The 23337-nt window shown below is 46.6% G+C and overlaps 2 protein-coding genes across 3 annotated transcripts in view; one reads left to right on the top strand and one right to left on the bottom strand.

Annotated features, from left to right (window-relative positions):
* Window positions 1–3399, bottom strand: part of NIBAN1 (niban apoptosis regulator 1) — an 84567-nt gene extending 81168 nt beyond the window's left edge. Inside the window, exons 1-3 of the mRNA XM_032696256.1 lie at window positions 3246–3399; window positions 2934–3028; window positions 1580–1763 (exon numbers count right to left, since the gene is read on the bottom strand). Coding sequence (XP_032552147.1) covers window positions 1580–1640 — 61 coding nt within the window. The 5' untranslated portion in view covers window positions 1641–1763; window positions 2934–3028; window positions 3246–3399. The remainder of the gene's footprint in view (window positions 1–1579; window positions 1764–2933; window positions 3029–3245) is intronic.
* An 83-nt stretch (window positions 3400–3482) lies between these two features.
* Window positions 3483–22680, top strand: RNF2 (ring finger protein 2). Of its 2 annotated transcripts, none has more exons than XM_032696270.1 (7): window positions 3483–3653; window positions 15438–15526; window positions 16146–16306; window positions 17600–17815; window positions 18532–18804; window positions 19660–19831; window positions 20271–22680. In XM_032696270.1, exons 2-7 carry the CDS (start codon window positions 15440–15442, stop codon window positions 20370–20372), a joined length of 1011 nt encoding a protein of 336 aa, XP_032552161.1. In that variant the 5' UTR covers window positions 3483–3653; window positions 15438–15439; the 3' UTR covers window positions 20373–22680. The 2 variants fall into 2 exon arrangements, with proteins under 2 accessions (XP_032552161.1, XP_032552160.1); XM_032696269.1 differs by lacking the exon at window positions 3483–3653 and adding an exon at window positions 3885–3950.
* The last annotated feature ends 657 nt before the right edge of the window (window positions 22681–23337 follow it).

Here is a 23337-nt window from a genome sequence, read left to right as displayed (position 1 = left end):
TGCTGGACACCACCAATTACCTTACCTCACCCTACCAGTGCCCATTTATTTTTCCTTTGCTATCACTTATTTATACCCTCATCTTTCCTTGCTGTGATGTACCACAGCAGAGTTATGCACCAAAATGGACATTTTCTCCTTATTTCTCCCACCTTTTGCCTACTGTTTACAGTTCCCTGCCTCCAGACTTTTTAAATGGGAGTATTTTATTTTTCTTTTACTTCTCTCTATATGCTGCATTCTAAAAGGCAGCAAATTGGTGACCTTCAATCCCTTTAACAGGTAATAAATATTTTACCAGGAAGGAGGACATGGAAAAAGCATGTCTCAGTTGACTGAAGTAATTTTCTTTACTATTATTTTGCTGCTGCAAGGAGCAGAAGAAATGTTTCCATTACAGCAGGAACAGTGGAAATGAGGAGCTGATGAAAGCTTTCTCAGCTCTCATGCTGCATGGCTTTTCTGCCTGCTGCAGAGAACAAAAACACTCACAAACACAGATTTGAAATACAGTATTATCCACCTCCCAGGCTCTCTTATCTGCACTGTGAGAGCAGAATCACAGAATGATGGAATGACTTGGGCTGGAAAGAGGTCCCTGTCCAAGCTCCAGCTCAAAGCAGGTCAGCTCTGGGGGCAGATCAGGTCGCCCAGGGCTTGAACTACTTGGGTTTGGAAAACCTCCAAGGATGGGGATGGCACAGCCTTGCTGGGCAGCTGTGCTGCTCTTGACTGTCCTGGTGGGGAATACGTTTTCCCTGCATTCAGCCCAAACTCTTCTTGGTTTGGCTTACTGTCACCCCTAACCTTGACTGAGAAAAGCCTGGCTCAGCCTCATGGGAAGGGCTGGAGGATGCAGGGTCCTCAAAGCCTTCCCTGCCCTGGGCTGACCAAGCCCTGCTCCAGTGGCCTTTCCTCACAGAGAAAGTTCTCCAGCCCCAGCCATCCTGGGGCTTCCTTTCCCTTTCCTTCCTCCAGTCTGTCAAGGCCTTTCCTGTTCTTGGAGCCCCAAACTGGGCATGGCATCTGGATGTGACCTAAGGAGTGCTGAGCATGAGGGACTAATCCCTCCCTGATCCCCTGCCATGCCCCTGCCAGAGGCAGCAGCGTCCCTGCCACTAAATGATACAGGAAATGTAAAACAAAATGAAGTAAACATTTCTTAGAAATATGGTGAGTTGGACACCAATAACACAGGTTAATTTTGTTGGATTTCTTTTGTCTCCCTTTCAACAAAATTTTCTTAGGAATATTTATAGTTTATTAATTTCCATGCCACTCTTTAGTTTAGTGTTTTGCCAGATGCTTCCCTGTGAGTGTGGGGAGGCCCTGGCACAGGTTGCCCAGAGAAGCTGTGGCTGCCCCATCCCTGGAAGTGTCCAAGGCCAGGTTGGAAGGGGCTTGGAGCAACCAGGAAGATGTTGCTGCCCATGGCAGGGGGTGGAACTGGATTGGCTTTAAGGTCCCCCTTCCAACCAAACCATTCTGGAATTCTGTGATTCCAACTCACCTTGCACTCCATCTGCCTTTGGAGATCTACTTTCCTTACAACTGCATGCTCTCATTTTGAAAATCTTACTTTTGCAACGTTTAGTTTTTTTCACATCAAAAAACTTTTCCCAACAGTGGTACATTAACATGGGAACTTCTTCACTCCCCTCAGTACTGCAGACAACTAACAAGTGAAGGAACTTTCACCAAAGGACACTTCAGGTACAGCAATAGCTTGACAATGTCTTCCTTTCCTCAGCACTGATGAACAGCTGGACCACCAGAAAATTTCAGTCATTAACTCTTAGTGTGATTCTAAAGAGAGCAACTTACCCGATTGTCTTCTTCTGTTCTGTACCAGCTTTGAACTTTAACATTGAAAGAGCTCAACATGAACCACTGAAGAAAAATAATTCTTTTAAAAAAAGGAAACCTAATCAAGAACAAAAAAAGGACTGTTAAACCCTGTCCCCAGCTGACTCCCTCTGAGATTTAGCTGAGACATTTGATCACACTTAGAAAACAGAGATGTTATCACTGACTACTTTATCAAGCTCTTGTGAGGATTAATTATATAGGCTGCGGTGTAGGTCACAGGGAGTGTGAGGGAGTGAAAGGTACTCCATAAAAACAGTTGCTTAGAACAACGAGGAATAACCTGACATAGGCTAGAATTTCTTAAAAACATGTGAAGTTTTGCAAAAAGCAGTAACAGTCCAAGCCAGGATTTTTTTAATATTCTGAGAATATTAACTGTAAAACTCGAGGAAAACTTAAAATACTCCATATTGAATTGCTTAAATACTCCATATTGAATAATCTTAATTATGTTGCTGCATGATTAAAGACTGAAGTATTAATTCAAACTCACGTCTCACAAGGTGATCTCTGTTCTCTTCTTACCCACACCACGTTTAATTACGCTAAGCACACTGCTTTGCTTTTGCTATAAAACAGTTAATGCCAAGACCAATAAAGGCACCACCAAAGACCCAAAGCTCATAAAAACAATCTTAACTTAACAAACATTAAAAGGCAGATGCTAGAAGACAAATGCTTATTTCACGTTACGACCGCAGAGTGGACTGGGGATGCTTGAAAACCCTGGAATGTGTAATTCTGTATGGTGAATAGGAGCAGGACGAGTCGTGCCTCAGTTTCCATCGCGTTGGAGCAGTGTGAGGGTGGCAGTGCCCGGGCACTGGGTGCGGTGCCACGCTGCCCTGCCTGCCCGGGCTCCAGCTCCCTCCAGGGCCCGCGAACTGCAGGCACGTCCCTCTCTCTGGAATGGTGGCCAAGAGCTGGACTGGCCAAGAGCCGTGGAGTTCAGGGAGGGGAGCCCAGCACAGGCCACACGTTCAGCCCACTGGGGCTGATGGACCTGCTCGTGCCCAAAGACAATAAGGCAGATATAACCTAATCCCCGCTCTCCATCGCCTCACCTGGCTCTGCGGCACCAGTGGCTGCCCGGGGCAGGTCACACTCCGTCCAGGGCATCGCCATCCGGCCACCTCGCTCCTCACGGAGCTCCTGCAGGCTGCGGGAATTACAGGATCAATGCGGTTGGAAAAGCCCTCCCAGCCCATGGATCCCCCCTGTGCCCGATGCCCCCCTTGTCCCCAGCCCAGAGCACTGAGTGCCACGGCCAGGCCTTCCTGGGACACCTCCAGGGCTGGGCACTCCAAACCTCCCTGGGCAGCCCCTGCCAAGGCCTGACCACCCTTTCCAGCAAGAAATTCCTCCTGGTGTCCCACCTGAGGCTCCCCTGGGGCCGTTCATTCCCCCCCGCCCCGGTGAGAGCCGTCAGGGGTGCGGAGCGGAGCCGCGATGGGCTCTGTGCCGCATCCCCGTGAGGGGCAGGGGAGCAGGGGGGACGGAGGGGGAAAGGGAGCGCTCTGAGGCGGCGGGGCTGGGGGTGCGGGCAGGGCGGGGAAGGCACCGAGCGGCCCCGGCTCCGGCGGGGAGGGAGGCGGAGGAGGGCGCGGGGCGGCCCGGGCTCGGCGGCCCCGTCCGCGCTCCCCCTGCCCAGCCCCGGCCATGAATATGTAACTCCCCTCTATTTCCCGAGCTCCATTGCGGAGCCGCCGCTCGCCATATTGCGCTGCGGGGGTTGCGGCGGCAGCGCCGGCCGGAGGGACCCGGGCGGGACCCGGCGGCACTCGGTGAGCGGGGCCGGGCGGGCGGGGCCGCCGGGGCTGTCCCTGTGGGGGCCGGCCAGGCCAGGGCAGGGCTGGGCTCAGGCGGTGCCGGTGCCCGGAGCGGGGCTGCCCCGGGGCGGGAGGCGGAGGGGAGGCTGCGGGCGGCGTTGCGGGGCGGGGGGCGCCGCTCGGGGCCGGGGTGTCCGGGAGGAGCCGTGGCGGGGCGGCCCCAGCGCACCCCGACCCCGGGCTGTGGGCACCGAGCCGCCCCCGGGCCGGCGGGGGGCTGCCCCCCCGGGGCGATGTGTATCTGTCATGTAGGTATGTATATGTGGTATGTATATGTGCGTACACAGTGTCTGTGGGTGCGGGGGAGCTGCGGGCAGGGGCAGCGCACGCCGCCCCACATGGCAGCCGCAGTACCGCAGCGGCAGCCCCGGAGCGCGGCACTGCGAAACGCCGTCCTTGGGCAGGGAGAGCCGATTAACGCGGTCAGGAGCCGGTATTGTTGGGGCTGCGGATCGCCCCCTCTGTAAAATATGATGGTGCATATGATTTATAGCTCTGCGTCCGCGGTCTTTTGTCTCCGCCGGAGCCCCGCGCATCGGGGTGTGCGAGGGGTGATGCTCCTGAGCTGGTGCTCGGAGCGACCTGGCTGCTCCTGCTCCTGGGAAAATGTCGCTTCCCACGGGGCAGCAGGTGCAGGAAGACGCTGTGTCGGGAGCTGTGGATGTGCCTTCTCCCTTCGCACCCGCTCTCGCTGCTTCCCATACGAATTTAGCACCTGTTCCTTGCCAAGTTGTTCACTCTGCGGTAGCTGCCTCTCCAGAATCACTTGCCTCCCTTCCACCGAGCCCATGGCACAGTGCTCGTATAAAACAAGCATTGAGCAACGTTCTCCTCGGGATTTTTGTAAGCTGTTTGTTTTTCAGACCCTCTCCTATGGAAAATAATTGGATCGAGTGTCTAATTCTGCAGAAATCCAGAGGTCAGCTAGTGGAGAAAGATGATTTCCAGCATGATAAATCATAATCCAGCCCTGTTTGGAAGTGGTTGTAGCTCTGTGTAATAACTGTGCACTGCACACGGGCTTTTACAGATTAAAGGGAATTGCTTGCATTTGAAAGAACGTGACTGGTGTGCGGGGGAAATTATTGTTGCTTGGGGAAAGTTCTTTAATCAAATATGTCACTCATTTCACTGACAAAAGCTCGATTTGTCATAGGAGTTCCCTGCAGAGGTACTCTAATTTGTATTCATCTGTGTTTTCATTAAAAACTTGTGTAATGAGATCATTTGACTTTCTTATACATCATGTCAAGCTCAGAGCTGGCACTCGGCATGTCAGCTGAGAGAGAGGCACAGCAGCAGAAATGGATAAGCAGCGTAATTTGTGTTAAAATATGTATTTGTTTGAAGGGTTAACTTTGTCAGTTGTTCGGAGGTGGGAGGAATTCTCTCTGGGCAGTGTGAGCTGAGTGTCAGCCATGAGCTTTTTGGCTGGGTCTGGCTCTGTAATGGTCCCTTTCAACAATGACAAGTTTGGAACATCTTTATACCTTATTGACCCTGCAAATCGTCATTGACAATGTTTAAAAACTAACTTATTTTTTTGTGTTTGACTTTGTAATAATATAGGGACACAGATGTTGCATTCGAGGTGTTTTTTCACTTCTTCAGTGGCTAAAATTCTGACCTGTGGCTTCAAAACTTTGAAGCCCCAGCCTTGCTGCAGCTGCCAAGAAAAGCACTGCTTGTCATGTCTTAGAGGGGGAATAATATGCAGGCCCTGGCAAAATAAATTGCACAGGTCTCCCTTTATCAATGGTGCTTTGTGTTTTAGGAGTGATATGTGGTAATGGGTTGAGTACAGAGACTTGGTTGGGCATCTTGGGGGATTACAGCAGAGTTCTGGCATTTTCAGGGCTGTGTTACCAGGAGGAATGTGGTTGGCACCCATAGGAAAGCTGTCAGTCTTAGATGTGAAATAGATGTTGGGAGAACTGAATTACTGCAGCTTTCTTTAAACTCTTTCCCATGCTTACAAAAAGAATGGAACTGGGGGAAAAAGGAGCTTCAAAAACCAAGATACAAGTCTGGACTGCTCAGTTGTATTTTTCCTGTAAGGACCACTGGATCTGCTCTTACTGCAGCACCAGTTCTAGGAACATGCAGGAAAGAAATACAGGAAAGAAATATCGGAGTAAAGGAATTCCCTCCATCTTTTTTCCCTAAATACCTTTTACCTATTTTTTTCTGAATAGATCAGCAGCTTAATAATGGTATAGACAGAGAGGAAAAGAGATTGGAGAAGGGATGTTGTTGAAGCTCAGCTTGGTTCTTCTTGTTGATGAAAATAACTGGCCTTCGAAGCTGACCCTAAATTCTTAATTTTCTGAGGAATGAGCAGCATTCGATATTATGGAGTTGTTTAGACTTGTTGCAGTGGAGAAATATTTTAGGAATTATCCCTCTCTGCTTTGCCCCCATTTCTGGATCGTGGGGCTCCTTTGCAGACAGCTGAGAGTTAGCAGTAATATTCTGCTAACTAATTAAAAACCTAATCCATGCTTTACTCTTCACCTCTTGGTGATAGCATTAAACTGTTTTGGATAATTACTGGGTTAAACTGTGTGAATATTGCTCCTGTAGTACTGTTTACAAAATGTACAATCTTATTTGTGAGGGAGTCGTTGGAATGCAAATTGTTCTTCGCTGTCACCCAGCTTTAGGCGAGAGCTGCTTCGTTGCCAAATTAACAATTTGGCTTCTATATATTTATTGTAGCTATTAAGTCAATCATACATGAGATAGCTTGAGTCTTTTTGTCTCTCAAGTGTTGTGGGGGAGTTTATTTTCTGTTTGTTAACAGCCAAGCTGTCTTTTGTTCTCATCAAGAAAATTCTCTCACTGTTGGTTGTGGCTTCACTGTGATAACTGCTTAAGTGGGGGGGAAAATCTTTCTGTCTGTCTAACATATCTCTGGAAAAACTGGAATCCAAGCATATTTCTTGATCTGATATTCTCAGAATTGTTCCTATAACGTAAATGCAACAGAGTACTGGTGCTTGCTGTTAATAAATGGGATGGATGGCAGGTGTGTTGTGTGCTGAAGAGCAGGATACAAAGGGCTCGCTGGCTGTGATCCCAGGGCACCTGAATTGCAGTGTATTTGACTTGAACTTTCATGATGCTTCTTAAAATGTGCTTAGAAGCATCTTGACGCTGTGGCACTGCCCCAGAGCAGCTGTCCAGGAAGGTGATGAGCAGCTTTTCTGTCGGTGGGATGAAGAATCTCAAACCCCCTTCATTTCCCCATGGAAATAGAAGCAGATCTGTGCTGGCTCCTCAAGCTTTGGAGTTCAGGGTTAGTGTGGTTATTTCCACATGCCTTTGGGTTTAGACTGTCTTGGAAACTGGGTCTTTCCAACCTTTTCCACCCTGGGCTCACGATGGGCGTCTGAGGGCTGGAGCAGTGCAGCGGGGGCAGCAGGAGGTACAGCCCTGGAGAGAAATTAAATACGCAATATTAATATATCAGCTCTCTAGCTCCTTTTTCAAGTCACCCTGAAGTTGTCTGCATGTTTGCAGGTTGGGATGACAGAGCTGCCTGACCCCACAAGTGTCAGGAAGGAACCTGGAATGTGCACGCACCTCCGGCTGGAGGTTCGGGTTTGCTCAGTGTTACATTCAGGACTGCAAAGTCCTGCAGGCAGAATGGAATCAGTGGGTTTCATTTCACCACCAAAAGTAGGTTGAGCTGTTGGGTAGTGAACAGCTGGGTGTTGTTTTTTTTCCTCCTGGTATAACTGTAGCTGTAGAAGTGATTTTTACCAGCAGAATCACCAGCCAAGAACTGTGTTTCTCCATGTTTCCAGTGTAAAAACTGAAAAGACTGAGTTTTCCCAAGACCCAACCTTTGCTGCCTCTGTGGAGATGGGAAAGGTCATTTGAATTGTAGTGCAGGGATGTTCCAAGGATTTGTGTTAAAATGCACAGCAAATGTAAAGGCTACAGCAATTGAAGTGATCAAACCTCACCTTATTGATTGCAGTGGTCAGGTCTTGCTTTTGGCAGCTGTTGCTTCAGGGAGACAGCAAGAAAGTGGTTCACCTCAAAAAAAAATGTGCCAGCAGTGCAGGGCAAGCAAAAACCCCAAAATCTCATTAGAAATATCCTAAGGCAACACATGTCATTCCTGGCCTGTTTGTGTGAATTTAGTTGCTGCGACAAATTCGGCTTTTCTGGAGTTTGAAGGCTTACTTTTGTTTGCTCCCAAAAATTTTCAGTCCTTTATCCCTCCTATCTGATACAGTACTGAAATGAATATTAGAAAGGCATTTTTGCTTTACTCCATCCCAGTTGGTTATTAACTCTGAAGTCTAAGGTGGATTTAAGAGACGAAAAAGTTCATTTTTGAAACTCACCTGGGTAGACACACACACTTCCTAATATGAGAAACTTCGCATAAAATTTAACAACTAGCAGATAAAATCACTATTCTACTCCCCCAGAGTTCTGCTTAATATTGTTGCTTCACAGGGCTAAATTATGTCTTGGTAGTGGCTGTTTTGCTTTTTATTTGAGTTGTTGGCCAAGGTCTCTGGCACGGTTGAGGTCAAGTGCTTGCCTGATCTATTGACCCACATTAACAGTGAAAAGCTGCTGTTCCTGTGCAGTTGTGGGGTTTGTTTTCACTCCTAGCAGAAGCATTAATGTTGTAGCATATTTTAATACTAGTTTGGACAAGATATCGATGGTGTGAAAGGCAAAGTACCAGGATTTGAGCTTTAGTGATTAAAGTAACCTTACTGCCTGATGCATTAGAACAGTGGGCAGTGTTTGCCCTTTTTTTGGTGTGTGTACCAAAACCTGTAAAGTTTTCTAATCAATCTCTTTGAGATTAAAAAAAAACCCTAAGCTTTTTAATTAAATACACAGAGAAGCACTAACTTAAAATCACAAACTTGTGTCACATCCAAAGGTATGTGACTGTTCTTAACACTATGACCAAACAGCCTGGAGTATCATAAGAAGTGTAATTTGGTACTTTTTTTGTCCTTACTGCCCTTGCCATCTAAACCAGGAGGAATTTATGTCCCTTTGGACACTTCTGTCAGCGTTGGATCCACTGAACCCTTCCAGAGGTGTCCATGTGCACAGCAGATGGTTTGTGTGAGGGCACACCCCAGGATGAGCAGCTTGGCAGCCAGGTTGGGAATGCTCCATGGATCAGTCCCTCTCAGGTCCAGGACATCGGGAATGACGACTGAAGATCCCATATCTTAAGGCAGCAGGTGGAACACTGTCTCAGGAGAATAAATACAGTGAAGAAAGTGTAAAAGACCATGTGCTTCCAAGGCTGTGGTGTCAGAAATGCCAAGATGATTTTTTTCCCTCTGTCAGATGTCCAGCAGCTTCCAGACATTCCATAATCACAGCTTTAGGTGTCGTTACTTGCTTTTCAAGGAAGGATTTTTTTTTAATGGTGAAGAGAAAGACCTGTTAAGTTTCTGGGCAGGCTGTGGGAAAACAGAAGTTTGGGACTAGTTATCAGGAAAACTAAAATCTGGGATCTGGTGTGATTGAGAGGGACGGTCATGTTGGGAAAAGGTTTTTAGTGTAATCAACTGTGGCGGCTGTTAAACTGTGCCCATGCCTTGGATTTCTCTGCATTCCTCAGTTTTATTGGCTGCTTTGGGACATTTTTGAATCTGTGGTCTTGAATTAATTATGCAATGTCTTTCCTTCCTGGCTGGGAGCGCTCCAGGGCAGCACTGAGGTTGTCTCTCTTTGCTGCTGCTCTTTATAGCCTGGCAAACCTCAGATTTCTCAGTATTTAAATGTACAACTTGGCACAGCTTTGAGCGTGTCAACATCAACATCTGCCACTGGTGTATTTACAGATAGTTTTATTGTATTAGGAACTTCTCCACTGTGCCAGTCCATCACTTATTTGCCATTCAGTGGGACTTGGATGGACCCATCTGAACATAGAATTTTTGTTTTAATATTAGTTGTCTGGTTTTATTATAGTGAAACTGTTTTCTCAGCCATAGTGGGGCCGTGTTGATACAATTGATCAAAACATTGGAATGTTCATCTCTTCATTTCCTTCTGTAAATACAGGAGGAAAATAGGATGGCAAGGAACCAGGTGAAAACACTGTTAAATTGGGATTGCCAGGGTGGTTATCACATGTTTAATTTTTAATGACTTATAATAGTGAGAGGGTAAATCTGCTTTAAGTTGTTTCATCACATCTGACATCGACTGTAACCCGCGTCCCCAGGTGCCACATCCACATGTCTTTTAAATCCCTCTAGGGATGGGAACTCCACCACTGACCTGGGCAGCTGTGCCAGTGCCTGACAGCCCTTTCACTGAGGAAATTTTCCCAAAATCCAACCTGAACCTCCCCGGTGAGAGGACTGTGCTGGCATTTGTGAGGATTTTTGGAGGACTGGAGGTGGTGATGAAGTTTGTAATGATGCAGGTGGTTTTAAATACACACTATCAAAAGCCCAGTTCAGAATCCAGGGATGATGCCCTGACATGGATCTGATTCCTTTCTTACTTCCCAGCAACACTGTTGGCCCTGGAGTTGCTGGTGTGCTGGTTTCTTTCTTTCATGGAGCACAGATCATAGAATCACAGAATCAGCCGGGTTGGAAAAGACCTCTGAGATCATCAAGTCGAGCCCTTGCTCCAACCCCGCCGTGGTTCCCAGCCCATGGCACTGATGCCACATCCACTCTCACCTTCAACACCTCCGGGGACGGTGACTCCATCCCCTCCCTGCCCAGCCCATTCCAATGCCCATTCCAATTACCCTCTCTGGAAAGAATTTCTTCTGATATCCAACTAAGCCTCCCCTGGCACAGCTTAAGATACCTGGTCTGTGGAAGACAAGGGGAACATGGTTTTAAAACTGAAAGAAGGTAGGTTTACATTGGATATTTGGAGGAAATTCTTCCCTGTGAGGGTGGGGAGGCCCTGGCACAGGTTGCCCAGAGAAGCTGTGGCTGCCCCTGGATCCCTGCAAGTGTCCAAGGCCAGGTTGGACGGGGCTTGGAGCAACCTGGGCTAGTGGAAGGTGTCCCTGCCCATGGCAGGGGGTGGAACAAGGTGAGATTTAAGGTCCCTCCCACCCAAACAATTTTGGAATTCTATGATGATACAATTCTATGTCTCTTCTCCCTTGTTCTTTATTCTGATTCAGTGATTCCATCACACCCAGACAGTCCCAGGACGTGTTTGTTTGTAAGCTATCAGCCAGTGAAAAGTGCGATGTTGCAAATGCTTGTTATTTGTTATCAAATTTGGCTTCTTGAAGCTTGGAATTGCTATTTGGAGTTTCAGCTTCATACTTTATATTAATTTGGCATCTTTTATGGTCCTTTAATTGGCTGTGATTGTGCTGTGCACATGAGACTTCTAGTTAATGTGTGCATAATGTTTGAAACATGTTGGGAGCCTCTCATTTTTAGCCATGGCAGGCATTTACAAAGGAGCTCACATTACCCATCAGTATTAACTATAAAGTCTTTGGTAATAATTTTGAAATTAGCCCATTAATATACTCTTAGGCATTTTATGAATAGCTGGAACTGTTCACTTGATAACATTGATTTATTTCTTTTTTATCTGATCCTCATGAATTTGCAGATGGATGGTTAACCTGCCCCCACTTACAGCTCTATCCTAAGTGTTCTTTTTCTTAAATACATGGCTATATCATGTGTTTGTGAAGAAAACTCCCATTTAAGCAGATTTGCTGGATGTTCTTTATAACATAATAGGTGTCTGAGGGCCCAATTCCCTTGTTGCTGTTTCAACAGCTCAGACAAATGGATTCTACTCTGTATAAAGCCAGTGGTCACTGTTGTCCCAAAAAAGCCTTCTGATGTTTCTTATGTGGGCAGGGAGGATGCTCACAGAATAATTGGCCACATAGATTGTAAAAGGTCAGATTTCTTCAGCTTTTTATTGTGGCAGTGGTTTATTGGTGGTAGTTGCTGTTGGCTTTTTTTGTCTGGGTCACTTTCTACACAGCAAAACTAAGGATAAATGTCTCTGATAGTGAGAGAACTCCATCATCAGAATAATTTGGGTTGGAAGAGACCTCCAGAGGTGATCTGACACAACCTCCTGGTAAAAGTAGGTCGGGTTGTTCCCCACCACATCCCCACCACAGTTGAGTGTGACTGTCTCCGATGCTGGATGGAAATACTTTCTCATTTTGGTTTTGGTACCTTAGGTAACTGTTGCTTTATGGCTGGCTCCTAGTGTGAGCCCACAGCACAGGCTCCTCGAGGTTTTAAATGGGATTTTAATGTCTGAAGCAGACGGTGATGATGGAGAGCAAATCGTATCCTAATTTGTGTGTTGGAGGTGAGCTGCCCTACAGAGCCACTGTGTTGTGATTGCAACCCTGAACATCAGGGCATGGGGTTGAACTCGGTGTTAGCGAAGCTCAGGTGTGATTGTGTCGAGGGAAGGTGACTGTGCACATGGCAAATAGAATATTGAATTCAGTTTGCAAACAGGAGGTGAAAACCTTCCCAGTAGGGGATGTTGTGACATTGAACTTCACTGGGAGGACAAGGCCTGGTGGGTGAAGGGACTAAAGCCACTTCAGTAAGACTTTGCTCTCCTGAGCTGAGCCCCTTTGGAGATCAGGGTCAATATAGGCAGTGCCACATAAACTCAGGAGAGGCAGCTGGAGGAGTGGTGACAACAGGGAGGAAGGGGAGGCACAGGCAGATGCAGTGACACACTTGTTCAGGATCACTGAGCAGTTCAGTTCAGAGCTGGGAACAAACTGAGCTCCAGGGCCAGAACCTGATTCCACTGTCTCCCAGGGATCTTTTGATCCGGAGAGGAAGAAACTTTCCGAACAGCGTGAATGCTGAAGGTAATGCTGGATTATAACCTGCTGTTAGTTGTCCTGTGTTATAACTGAACATAGAGCCATCCGAGCTGCCAGTCAACTGTAGGGAACATTAATTTCTTCAAATAGTGTCTTCCAGAATTGTATGAATTTTTTTTTTTCAAATCAAGCTCTTCAGTCAGAAAGTAAAAGCAGAAAAAACTTAAATTTCAGCCTTTTATAATTGAATAAATTTAAATGAATGACGGAATTGAAGACTTTGTGAAAACATGCAATCTGCCCCTGGTACTAGTTATAGTATGAGAGAGAGAGTAAAACCTCAAACTCTAATCCTTTTAAGCCTCCAAGTAACTGCAGTATGATACCTGTTTTTAAAGGACCTAATCCTTTGGAAAGAAAAACCAGAATGGCTGAAGGTGCTGTTGAACTTGGCACACCAAAGAGAACTCTAACTCTTACTGTTTTAAGTCTAAATATTTACCTTTTACAACTTGGAACAGAAATCAGTTGATCTCTAAGATTTTAATACTCTGTAAAAATATGTGTAATAGATTTTTTTTAAGAGCCTGATGCAATTTCTTTTTTCCCTCAAAAGTGGTTTTTTTCATGAAAGTATCAGAAATGTGGACACTGTTTAGAGTTGCATTGGGGTGCTGTGGTTATGGCTGGGTTTGTGGGTTATCTGCTCCAGCTGCTTGGCACCATTCCAGCCTTTCCCTGCCTTCAGGGTGTGCTGACACAACCACACCTGCACATGCTCTTTAGCCTTTGCCTGGGCTAAAATAGGGCTAAAATAGGCATTGCAGAGCATTTTGGAGCATAATCCAGGTTGTGAGGGATCTCTGGGGGCATCCAGGGGAAAGCCTCTGGTTCCCTGGTTAAAGCAGGACAACCATCACTGTTAGTGCCAACATAGGAACTTTAGGGAACCAATGTAGTGCCAACATAGGGAACCTTAAATTGTTCTAAATGACAAATTTCAAGATGTAAGTCAAGGAGCCATGGTGTATTGGTGGGTCTGAGGGGTCTGCAAGGTAAGTTGGGAAGAGCAGGACACTGGCATTAATTCCCCAGTTGGTGAGGAGGCAGGAGATCCAAGGGCCTTTCCCATGGGCTCTTCCACACTGATATTTTTTCCCTGTAACTGCCTGTTTTCCAGCACTTCAGGAACAAGACTTATTTTCTTGTGAAGTTTTGGAACCCCAGCCATTTTTCTTCAAATTTGTTTTAGAAAATGAGCACAAAGAGCGGGATTGCATAAGCCCTGTTTTCCAAGGAAATCAGGCTTAAATAGGAAGTTTTCAGCTGGAGTGATGTACTGCTCTTTCCTGGAGCCACAGACTCATCTCCCAGCACTGTTCAGCTTGTGGGTGAAGTTTCAAAGTTTCCTGAGCTCCTTAAGAACAGCACAGGTGGCATTTGTTTTATTTTGTTTTTAACACTGTAACAACACAGAGAACTGAGAAACAGCCTGGGTATGATAAATCAAAATTGACTCGTTCTGATAATCTTGAACAATCCCCCTGTTTCCAGTTTTCTTCTACAAAAGACGCAGATCAACCAGGCAAGTTTTAGGACTAAACACCAAATGTCAGCTTGTTTCCTTTTTTTCCAGCTGCTGTTTGGAGCAGGAGAGGGACAGGGAATCAAACCTGGAGAAATTAGATGAGCTTTAAGGTCCCTTCCAACCCAAAGTATTCCAGGGTTCTACCTAATAGCCATAACAGTGGATGTGGCTACTTTATGTCAGACTTTTTTCCCCCCTCCTTCTTTTTTCCTAAGGTGAGAAAACTCTGATTTCTGTGCCTGGATGGAAGAAGATCTAATAATCTTCACTGCACTGCTTCTCTTGCTTTTCCCTTCACAATTAATTAAACCTTACAAAGTAACCTTGTTCTCCAGGGAGTTTTTGGCTCTTTTCGTATAGAACTTGATGAGTTGGAAACTGGATTATAATGTATGTGGTACATGCTGATAGAAAATGCATTTGGCTGCTGAATTGAAGGGTCTGGAAATACAAATTTAGGTTTAAAAAAGTGGTAAAAGAAAGGAAGAAAGCACTTCTTCCACCGAGTAGAAATGTCTGCAGCTGTAATCTTGCTACTTCTATAGTTACATTTATTTTTTTAAACATACTCCTCAGTCTGGGGTAAGTTTTCTTGCTTCAAGGCAGGCATTTTTGGAGAGGTGGGAAGGATTGCCAGTGTGAGAGTATCTTTTGTTCAGAAACATCCTTTTCTTCTGTCTTTTTCCCATCACTTTTTCACATCTGCAGTGACCATGTGTGGTAATTTTGCCTCATCTCATCCAATAATCCTGAAATTCTGATGGGACAGTGTTGCAGTTTCTCTGTGTGATCCTTTGTTTTATTGGTCAGTGACTGCGTTGCACTTGAACTTTCAGCATTCCCTAAACTTCTGTTTGGAAACTCCATGCAGTGTGTTTTCAGGAGGAAGGAAAAGCCCTCCTGGTGTGCCCCAGTGAGCACTTTCAGCTGTTTTTTGTGTCATGTCTAATTTTGCCCTTCCCCTTGGTCAGGAGGCTGACCCTGCTGGACCCCTCTGCACATTTGTGAGTGGATGTTTTAGGAATATTTTCCACATCAGGTGGTGTTTGCAGCGTTGGCATCGCACGGCCGAAGTTTTATGGCCTTCAGTTCCGTGTCACTTTTGTTTAACAACACAGTTGATTTTTGCCAAGTGTTCACGGCTCACTGGCTCCCTCAGTTTTTCTGGAGGGGCACAGAGCACGGATTATCCGTGGAGCTGTGGATGAATAAGTGTTCCCCCAGAACTCCTGCTTCTCTGGCACAGAGGCCGCTGTGTCTGCGAGGATCTGGAATTCCACTGGCTCGGGAGAGGGATCCTGCACCGGGCACACAGGGGTGTTGAGCCTGTTTCTCTTCTCCTTCCCAGCCATGTCTCAGGCCGTGCAGACCAACGGGACGCAGCCCCTGAGCAAGACCTGGGAGCTGAGTCTGTATGAACTGCAAAGAACACCTCAGGTAATCCTCGAATCCCAGAGTGCTTGGGTTGGAAGGGACCTTGGGTTGGAAGGATCCCCCAGTCCAACCCCTGCCAAGGCAGGGTCACCTGGAGCAGGTGACACAGGGACACATCCAGGTGGGGTTGGAATGTCTCCAGAGAGGGAGACTCCAGGCTCTCCCTGGGCAGTTGTTCCAGTGCTCTGTCACCCTCATGGAAAGTTCTTCCCGTGTTGAGGTGGAACTTGTTGTGTTTTAGTTTCTGGCCATTGCTCCTTGTGCTGTCAGTGGGCACCGCTGGGGAGTCTGGCACCATCCTCTGACCCACCCTGGAGTTTTTGATGTGCATTAATGAGATCCCCCTCAGTCTTCTCTCCAGACTAACCAGGCCCAGCTCCCGTAGTCTCTGCCCATAACGCAGGTGCTCCAGACCCCAACTCAGCTTCATGGCCTCCACTGGACCCTCTCCAGAAGCTCCTTGTCTTTCTTGTGTGCTACAGAGCTGGCCTTGCTGGCAGTTTGATGTGTTTATGTAGGTCCTGTTTTGTCTTCTCGCCGTGTTTCCCTGTAGTAACACACGCCATCTCCATGAGGCAGTGTCTAAATTCCTTCAAAGAACTTTTCCTTTCCGTGGCACTAGGAAGCCATCACGGATGGGCTGGAGATCGTGGTGTCCCCCCGGAGCCTGCACAGCGAGCTGATGTGCCCCATCTGCCTGGACATGCTGAAGAACACCATGACCACCAAGGAGTGTCTGCACCGGTTCTGCGCCGACTGCATCATCACGGCCCTGCGGAGCGGGTGGGTGACACCGGGGTGGCACTGCGGGAAAGGGAGCCAGGAGAGGCTGAGGGTTCATGTGGGACAGTCACTGTACACCTTTCACATCTCCTTCTTCCACCTCCAGCCATCTCTGGCACGCAGATCTCATTCTTCCCTCATGAAAAACCATCCCATAATTCTGTTTCTTGCAAGGAATTGAAACCCTCTTTTATATTTTTTTTTAACTGTTTAATCCAGTAACAGTAAATCAAATGCTACTTTCAAAAATAAATTTCATTTCCCTTATTCTTCCTTTTCCTAATAATAAGTTTCAGATTGTGTGGCCTTCAGCTGTAGTTCTGCTTCCAAGCTTCACTCCTGTGCTAAAGTGCAAATATCTTTTCTTGTATTCTTCAGTTACACATTCATATTTTCCCAGATAGAATTCTGAGGTAACCAATAGCAATTAAGGCAATGATGGTTTTATTTCTGATAATGGCAATTATCTGTGTCACACTTGATTTGCTGTGCCTGGGTAAATTCTGATGAGTAATTAGGAAAAATTCATTAGAGGGAAACAAACCATCAGGAGTAAAGACACCAGGCTTTCAGCTACTGAGGCCTCTTCGTCTCTCAGGAAAAAGATGGTGTGATCCTGCTGTTTTAGTTAAATGAGCACAAATAGTAGGAAGGACAAGATTGGGTTAGTTTTCCCAGTAATTAGTGCTTGAACAATTGAATAGATTTCTTAGCCTTTGTTTTGCCCTGTGAGTGCTAGAAATCACGGAATCCCAGAATCCCAGAATGGTTTGGGTTGGAATGGACCTTACAGCCCATCCAGTCCCACCCCCTGCCATGGGCAGGGACACCTTCCACCAGCCCAGGTTGCTCCAAGCCCCGTCCAACCTGGCCTTGGACACTTCCAGGGATCCAGGGGCAGCCACAGCTTCTCTGAGCAACCTGTGCCAGGGCCTCCCCACCCTCACAGGGAAGGATTTCTTCCTAAGACTGTGCCTTAATATAATTTCCACTAGAGATCCATTTTTTCTAGGTGAAAATCCAACCAGAGAGTGAAGGGAGGAACCGGTTGGCAGAGTGGGACTTTTGAACTCCTTGGTCTAAACACAGTTTGTTCAGACATACCTTAAAATAAAAAAGCAGCAGGGAGAGGTTTGTTTGGGATTTTTGTTTAAATATCTGCAACTACCATCCCAGATTTACTATAAATACTGAGTCTTAGTGAGCCCTTTGACTAAGAATGGCAGCAGCAGGGCAGAGTTTTGTCCCTGCTGGAGAGTTAGTGCCGTTTGCTTCCTTCTTGTTCACGTCCAGCAACAAAGAATGTCCCACGTGTCGCAAAAAGCTCGTTTCCAAGAGATCCCTGCGCCCAGACCCCAACTTTGATGCTCTCATCAGCAAGATTTACCCGAGCAGAGATGAATATGAGGCTCATCAGGAGAGGGTGCTGGCAAGAATCAGCAAACACAACAACCAGCAAGCCCTGAGCCACAGCATCGAGGAGGGATTAAAGATCCAGGCCATGAACAGGTATGTTAATCGTGTCATTTGTCCACGTGTCGCCTCGTTTGCCTTCAAACTAAAAATATGCTGCCTGTGTAGCTTGAGAGTCCTCTCCTCTCCTCTGAAGTCTGCCAAAATAATTTTCAACCTTTGGCAAAACAGTTTTTAAGCTTTTGCCTACTAAGAGAAACCTTCGTACTGCTCCCTGCAACTCCTGTGGTGGCCTGATGGAGATTTCAGCTTAGTTTTACCCAATTATGGCTGTCATGTCTTGGATAACAACCCATAATACAAGGAATTCTGTACCAAAATACTACCCTTCCATGCAAATAAGTGCACATAATACCAGGACTTAAGTTTTAGTTGCAACTTAACTCACAGGCTGGAATATGTGGTGATTGCACTGTAGTGAAATTTCCAGTGTCCATTTAAACTTCAAAGAGCCACCTGGGAAAGAGACCCCAGACTTTCTGTTGTGGTGAAGCATGGTGTGATTTGTATTTTTAATCACACATGGATTCATATTTAGATGAAAGTAATGGTCTGCAATTGCCTGAAAAGCAACTGTATGAAGTTAAAATGGTCTTAAAACATGTCTGAAAGTTGTTTGAGGGATAGGAAAAAATTAATGATCTTGTCTATGAGAATCTTTTTCTAAAAAAAATATTAATATTTGTACAGGGCCTGTCCCCTGGGTGAATTCTGAGTGGGGATCAGGGTTGGTCTGTATTTATTGTGCCCAGGTTACAGAGGGGCAAGAAGCAGCAGATCGAGAACGGCAGCGGAGCAGAGGATAACGGAGACAGCTCCCACTGCAGCAACGCCTCCACACACAGCAACCAGGAGGCAGGGCCCAGCACCAAGAGGACCAAAACTTCGGATGATTCCGGGCTGGAACTGGACAATAACAACACCACTGTGGCCATAGACCCTGTGATGGATGGAGCCAGTGAGATCGAGCTGGTCTTCAAGCCTCACCCCAAGCTCATGGAGAACGACGACAGCGCGCAGACGAGGTCAGTCTCCTGCTCCTCTCCGTGTGCTCTGCTCCTCCTTGCTGCTGCTTTTGGCTTCTGTCACCTCTTGGGGCTTGGAAAAATCCATTTACTTTGGTCACACAACATCCTGTTCAACCATATCACAGAGTCACACAGTGGTTTGGGTTGGAAGGGACCTTAAAGCCCATCTTGTCCCACCCCCTGCCACAGGCAGGGACACCTTCCACTAGCCCAGGTTGCTCCAAGCCCTGTCCAACCCTTGTGTGTCCAACCCTTGGACACTTCCAGGGCTGGGGCAGCCACAGCTTCTCTGGGCACCCCGTGCCAGTGCCAAATGCAAATAATTGCACTCCTTCCCTCTCCCTATTCCAAGTCAGGTACTGCTCAAGTATTGGAAAATTACAGTAATGAGCTGTTTCAAGCCTTTGATCACAAATAAAGATGTTTTTAAGTTTTTTTTTTAGTATTGCAGTTCACTGTAGGTAGTGGGATGATGGTGCAGTATAAGCCCCTTTCTACTATTCTGAGATTCTTTGGGAATAAACAAACCTTGTAGAAGTGTCAGCAGTTTTCAGAGCAGCTTTGTGCCAGCAGGATTTGCAGGCTGGAAGGTTTTCCTGGCTTTTTTTTGTTCATAATCCAGTCCGAGCACTGACAGCAAATTTTGGCTCACAGCAACGAGTTGTGGAGTTTCCTCAGGTCTCTTCTCAGCTTTCTCTGCTGATATGTCTCTGTAATGTCTGTCAATCTGTGAGAAGCTCCAGCTGTGAGCTGTCTTTAAAGGCCTTTTCACAACTGGTGTTTAATATTTGGAGGCATTCCAGATGTTTTTTCCCCGTCCCTGCTGCTCAGACATTGTGGTTGCTGTCACAGGTACATCAAGACCTCGGGCAATGCCACAGTGGATCACTTATCCAAGTACCTGGCTGTGAGGTTGGCTCTGGAGGAGCTTCGGAGCAAAGGAGAATCCAACCAGATGAACCTGGACACGGCCAGTGAGAAGCAGTACACCATCTACATCGCCACTGCCAACGAGCAGTACACTGTAAGCACCTCTGGCCCACACTAAATCCCACTGATAACGTGTCCTTCAGACAAATCTGATTCAATTCCACCCAGCTGCACTTGTCCTGAGTTGGCTTTAGGGTAAAATCCATGGCATCAGGTTATTTAGAAGCAGATCAGCTGCTTGTCAGGAAAATGGAGACAGCAAAGGCTTGGTTGGTAGAAAAGGAGGCATATAAATTACTCTGGGAAAATGCAGCGGTGCAGTAACTACAAGCTGGCTTATGGTGTTATTTTCCAGTTAAAATGGACGAGGGAAAAATAACACTTCATCTGAGAACCTTGGGGTTTGGTGAGCTTGTAACTCGTGCCACATTACTGGGGACTCCTTCAAGCCAACACGTTGAAGTGTTATTTAAGGAGCCTGTTTTACAGCACGATGAGATTTACTTCATTTGTGTCTTGCTCTTCTCTTCCAGGTGTTAAATGGGTCGTTTTCCCTGGAACTGGTCAGTGAGAAGTACTGGAAGGTGAACAAGCCCATGGAACTGTACTATGCGCCCACGAAGGAGCACAAATAGGCCATGCTGGGAAACTGGGCTGGGACTGACTCTTTTTATAGCTACAACTTCTTTAATATGAAAAGAAGGCACCACCAGTATCTTCCTGGACAATACACGTGCTGCCTTTGGGCACCCTCAGTATACTCAGTAATATGATTAGACAGTATTCTGGGTTGTATTTAATTTAGTCTTTGGGTTGGGTTTTTTGGTTTTTCCCTAGGAGACTAAATGACCTTCTCCATCCAGTGCATTCCAGTGTTTGACATGCTTTTTTTGTTCCTAATGCATGATAACTGAGCGAGTGTTCCAGTTTGGAATGTCTTCATTTTGTCCAGGTAAATCTGGATTTCTCCTACATTTGACACAGTTACAGTAGCCTCTGTGAAGTATTGATGGCCAAGGAAGTCTGTTCAATAGTAGCATATGCCAAGGAAGATGTTAAATGTTAGAATTTGGTACCAGTTCTCCATCTGAAAGATTGGTAGAGAATGGATTTTGGATGGCCTTGCAGCTAGAGGTGATTCCCTAGGAAAGGTTTATTAAGTCATTTTCTTGTGAACAAATGTGAGTTTGGCATCTTGTGAGAGGCATCACTGCCCATGGCAGGGGGTGGAACGAGATGGTCTTGAAGGTCCCTTCCAACCCAGACCATTCTGGGATTCTGTGATTCTAAATAGAGCTGCAGTGAGAAAACTTGGAAACCTTGCTGTGTACTGGGCTTAATTTGATCCTTTGGAGCAAGGGGATTCATGAGAATGGTTTGGTTTTCAGTCAAAACAAGCCCAAACAACCCAAACCCGTAACTCTTCCCCATGCAGGATGTGCCAGTGTTGATGGTTGCCTCCTGGCCTCTCTGACAATGCCCTGGCCTCACAGCTTAAGGGAAGTAAATCTTGTGGAAGTGTCACAGCCCTGCTCTGTTCCCTGGAGTGGGATCTCTATTGTGAGCGTGTTAGAATGTGCTCTAAAGAACTGTCTGGAAAACTTGGTTTTTAAAGCAAATCCCCCAGATTCCAGCACATGGCCATCAAAATGCTTTGCTTTAGGGAATTGTGCCACCCCAGCAGCGACCTTATCCTGGTGTGTGAGTAGGAAAGACTTCAACCATAAGCTGCTCCAAGATTCTCCTTTTTTTCCTTTGCCATAGCTTTAACAAACATGGCTTAGCACTTTGGAAGACAACTTTAGTACTTGACAACGTGTACCACTGAGTGTCTTAACCTTAGGTTTGAGTGTTCCAGCTTGGCACTGGGCCCTCATGTGAGGCCTGGGAGCTGCTGTTTGCATGTTCCACCCCTCTGCCCAGGCTCTGAGCTTGGCTGTGGCTCTGGGGGAGCTGCTTCCCCTGTGTCCTGCCTGAAGGATGTTCTGTCCCCACGAGGTTCCCTTTGCTGGAGGACTTGCTGATAACCCCTCACCTCTCTGCACCTGGAGCTCGAGGCAGAGCTGGTGATGGGTGAGAAGCAAGACTTCACACCACAGTGTTGCTCCTCCTGTGTGCTGCCCACAGTTCCACTGGTTTTGGCATGTGCTACACCAGTATTCCAATGCCTGGGGATTCTCCTGGGAAGGATTTACCCTTCCCTGGCTCCAGGCTTTCCTAGCACCTGTAAATACGTGTCCTTTCCAGCTGCTGTTCCAGGTCAGCTTTTTCCCGCTGAAAACTGCACAGGCTTCCTTGAGTAACTGAATTGTTTTCTCTGACTGGAGAAACGTGGGGGTTTGTGACATGAAGTTTTGAAGCCCCAGAACACAGAGGGGGCAGTTCTTAAGGAAATATGTTCTTACTTTCTGGTGAAATGTTGCTGTATAGACTAGTAGTGCATGTCCACAGAATATAACCGGGGGGTGGGGGAGCAGCCATGGGAAATGCTTTAAATTCATGGGGAAACTTCTAGATTAGTTGTCAGCATCCCTTCCAGGGTGAGAGCTGTAGGGATGAACAGGCCCTGAAGCAAGAGGGGTGTTTGTGAAGCTGAGCAGTCTGTCTAGGAGCTGTCTGTCACTTTGTCCCCAGTTCTTTCAAAAAGTGTGGGAGAATGTGAAGCTTTTATTTTCATGTTGTAGTGAATTTCCTGAATATTTATGTTCTTTAAATATTATATATATAATGTAGTTGTTTGATTAAACCATTGATTGCACTGTGACTCTTTAGTGCTAGAAAGTATTTTATTTTCAACATGATGTTACTCTTGCCCCTTTCAAAGCCATGTTATTTTTAAGTACATAACATGTTAGGTATGGGTAAGCCTAACTTATCTCCTATCCAACTAAAGTCCCACTGAAATGCTCAAACTGACAATAAAAGCAAAAATGTTATCAACAACCTGTTGGAACTTTCAGTGCTGCTTCCTGTTGTAGCTGATAAAATAAGCCCTGTGAGGTGTGTTTCAGTGCTGCCCCTGAGCTCCACCGTGTTGGGTGTTCCAGTCCCTCGGAAGCAGTGAACTCCAAAGGGTGTTCTGTGCCTTGAATGAGAAACAGAGGCACGTAGGAGGCAGCAGCTCTTCCACTGACTTGTCTCAAGTGTTCCTGTTCCAGTCAGATCCTGTAGCCCCAGGAAGGGGATGAAGGATTTTTGCAGCACTGGGTTAAACCCCGGAACTTTTGTTGCACTGAACTGCATGAAGCAGCTTTGGTCCAAAGCAGTGGAGGGCAACAGTAAATCACCTGGGCTGAGGTGCCTTATTTTATTTGAAACAGTGCAGTTTTGTTCCTTTGCTTGTTTTCTCTCTGCATTTACAACTGTTATCCAGAGGCTGCCCCTTGAGCTGAGGCAATGTCCGTGTTCACCAAGAGCTGTACTGAAGCTTTCCCACTGTGGAAGGAGATCCCTTTGTGCCCGTGCTCCTGCTGCTCCCTGGGCTGCCCCTGATTATCCCAGTTGCCTTTGAACAGCCTAAACTCCCTTAAAGCTTCCCTAAATCCTAAGCAGAAAACATCCTGAGTGCTCTCGGGTTCTGCAGTGGGGAGGTGGCCGTGT

This window comes from Chiroxiphia lanceolata, chromosome 9 (genome assembly GCF_009829145.1).
Source record: "Chiroxiphia lanceolata isolate bChiLan1 chromosome 9, bChiLan1.pri, whole genome shotgun sequence".
NCBI lineage: Eukaryota > Metazoa > Chordata > Aves > Passeriformes > Pipridae > Chiroxiphia > Chiroxiphia lanceolata.
This window is presented reverse-complemented; position numbering and strand designations above follow the sequence as displayed.

What these genes read in the sequence shown, in the direction of transcription:
- RNF2 (XM_032696269.1), top strand. An exon ending in AAGATCCAGGCCATGAACAG is followed by an intron (nt 17,816 to 18,531) that starts GTATGTTAATCG and finishes TATTGTGCCCAG; the next exon opens with GTTACAGAGGGGCAAGAAGC. An exon ending in GACGACAGCGCGCAGACGAG is followed by an intron (nt 18,805 to 19,659) that starts GTCAGTCTCCTG and finishes TTGCTGTCACAG; the next exon opens with GTACATCAAGACCTCGGGCA.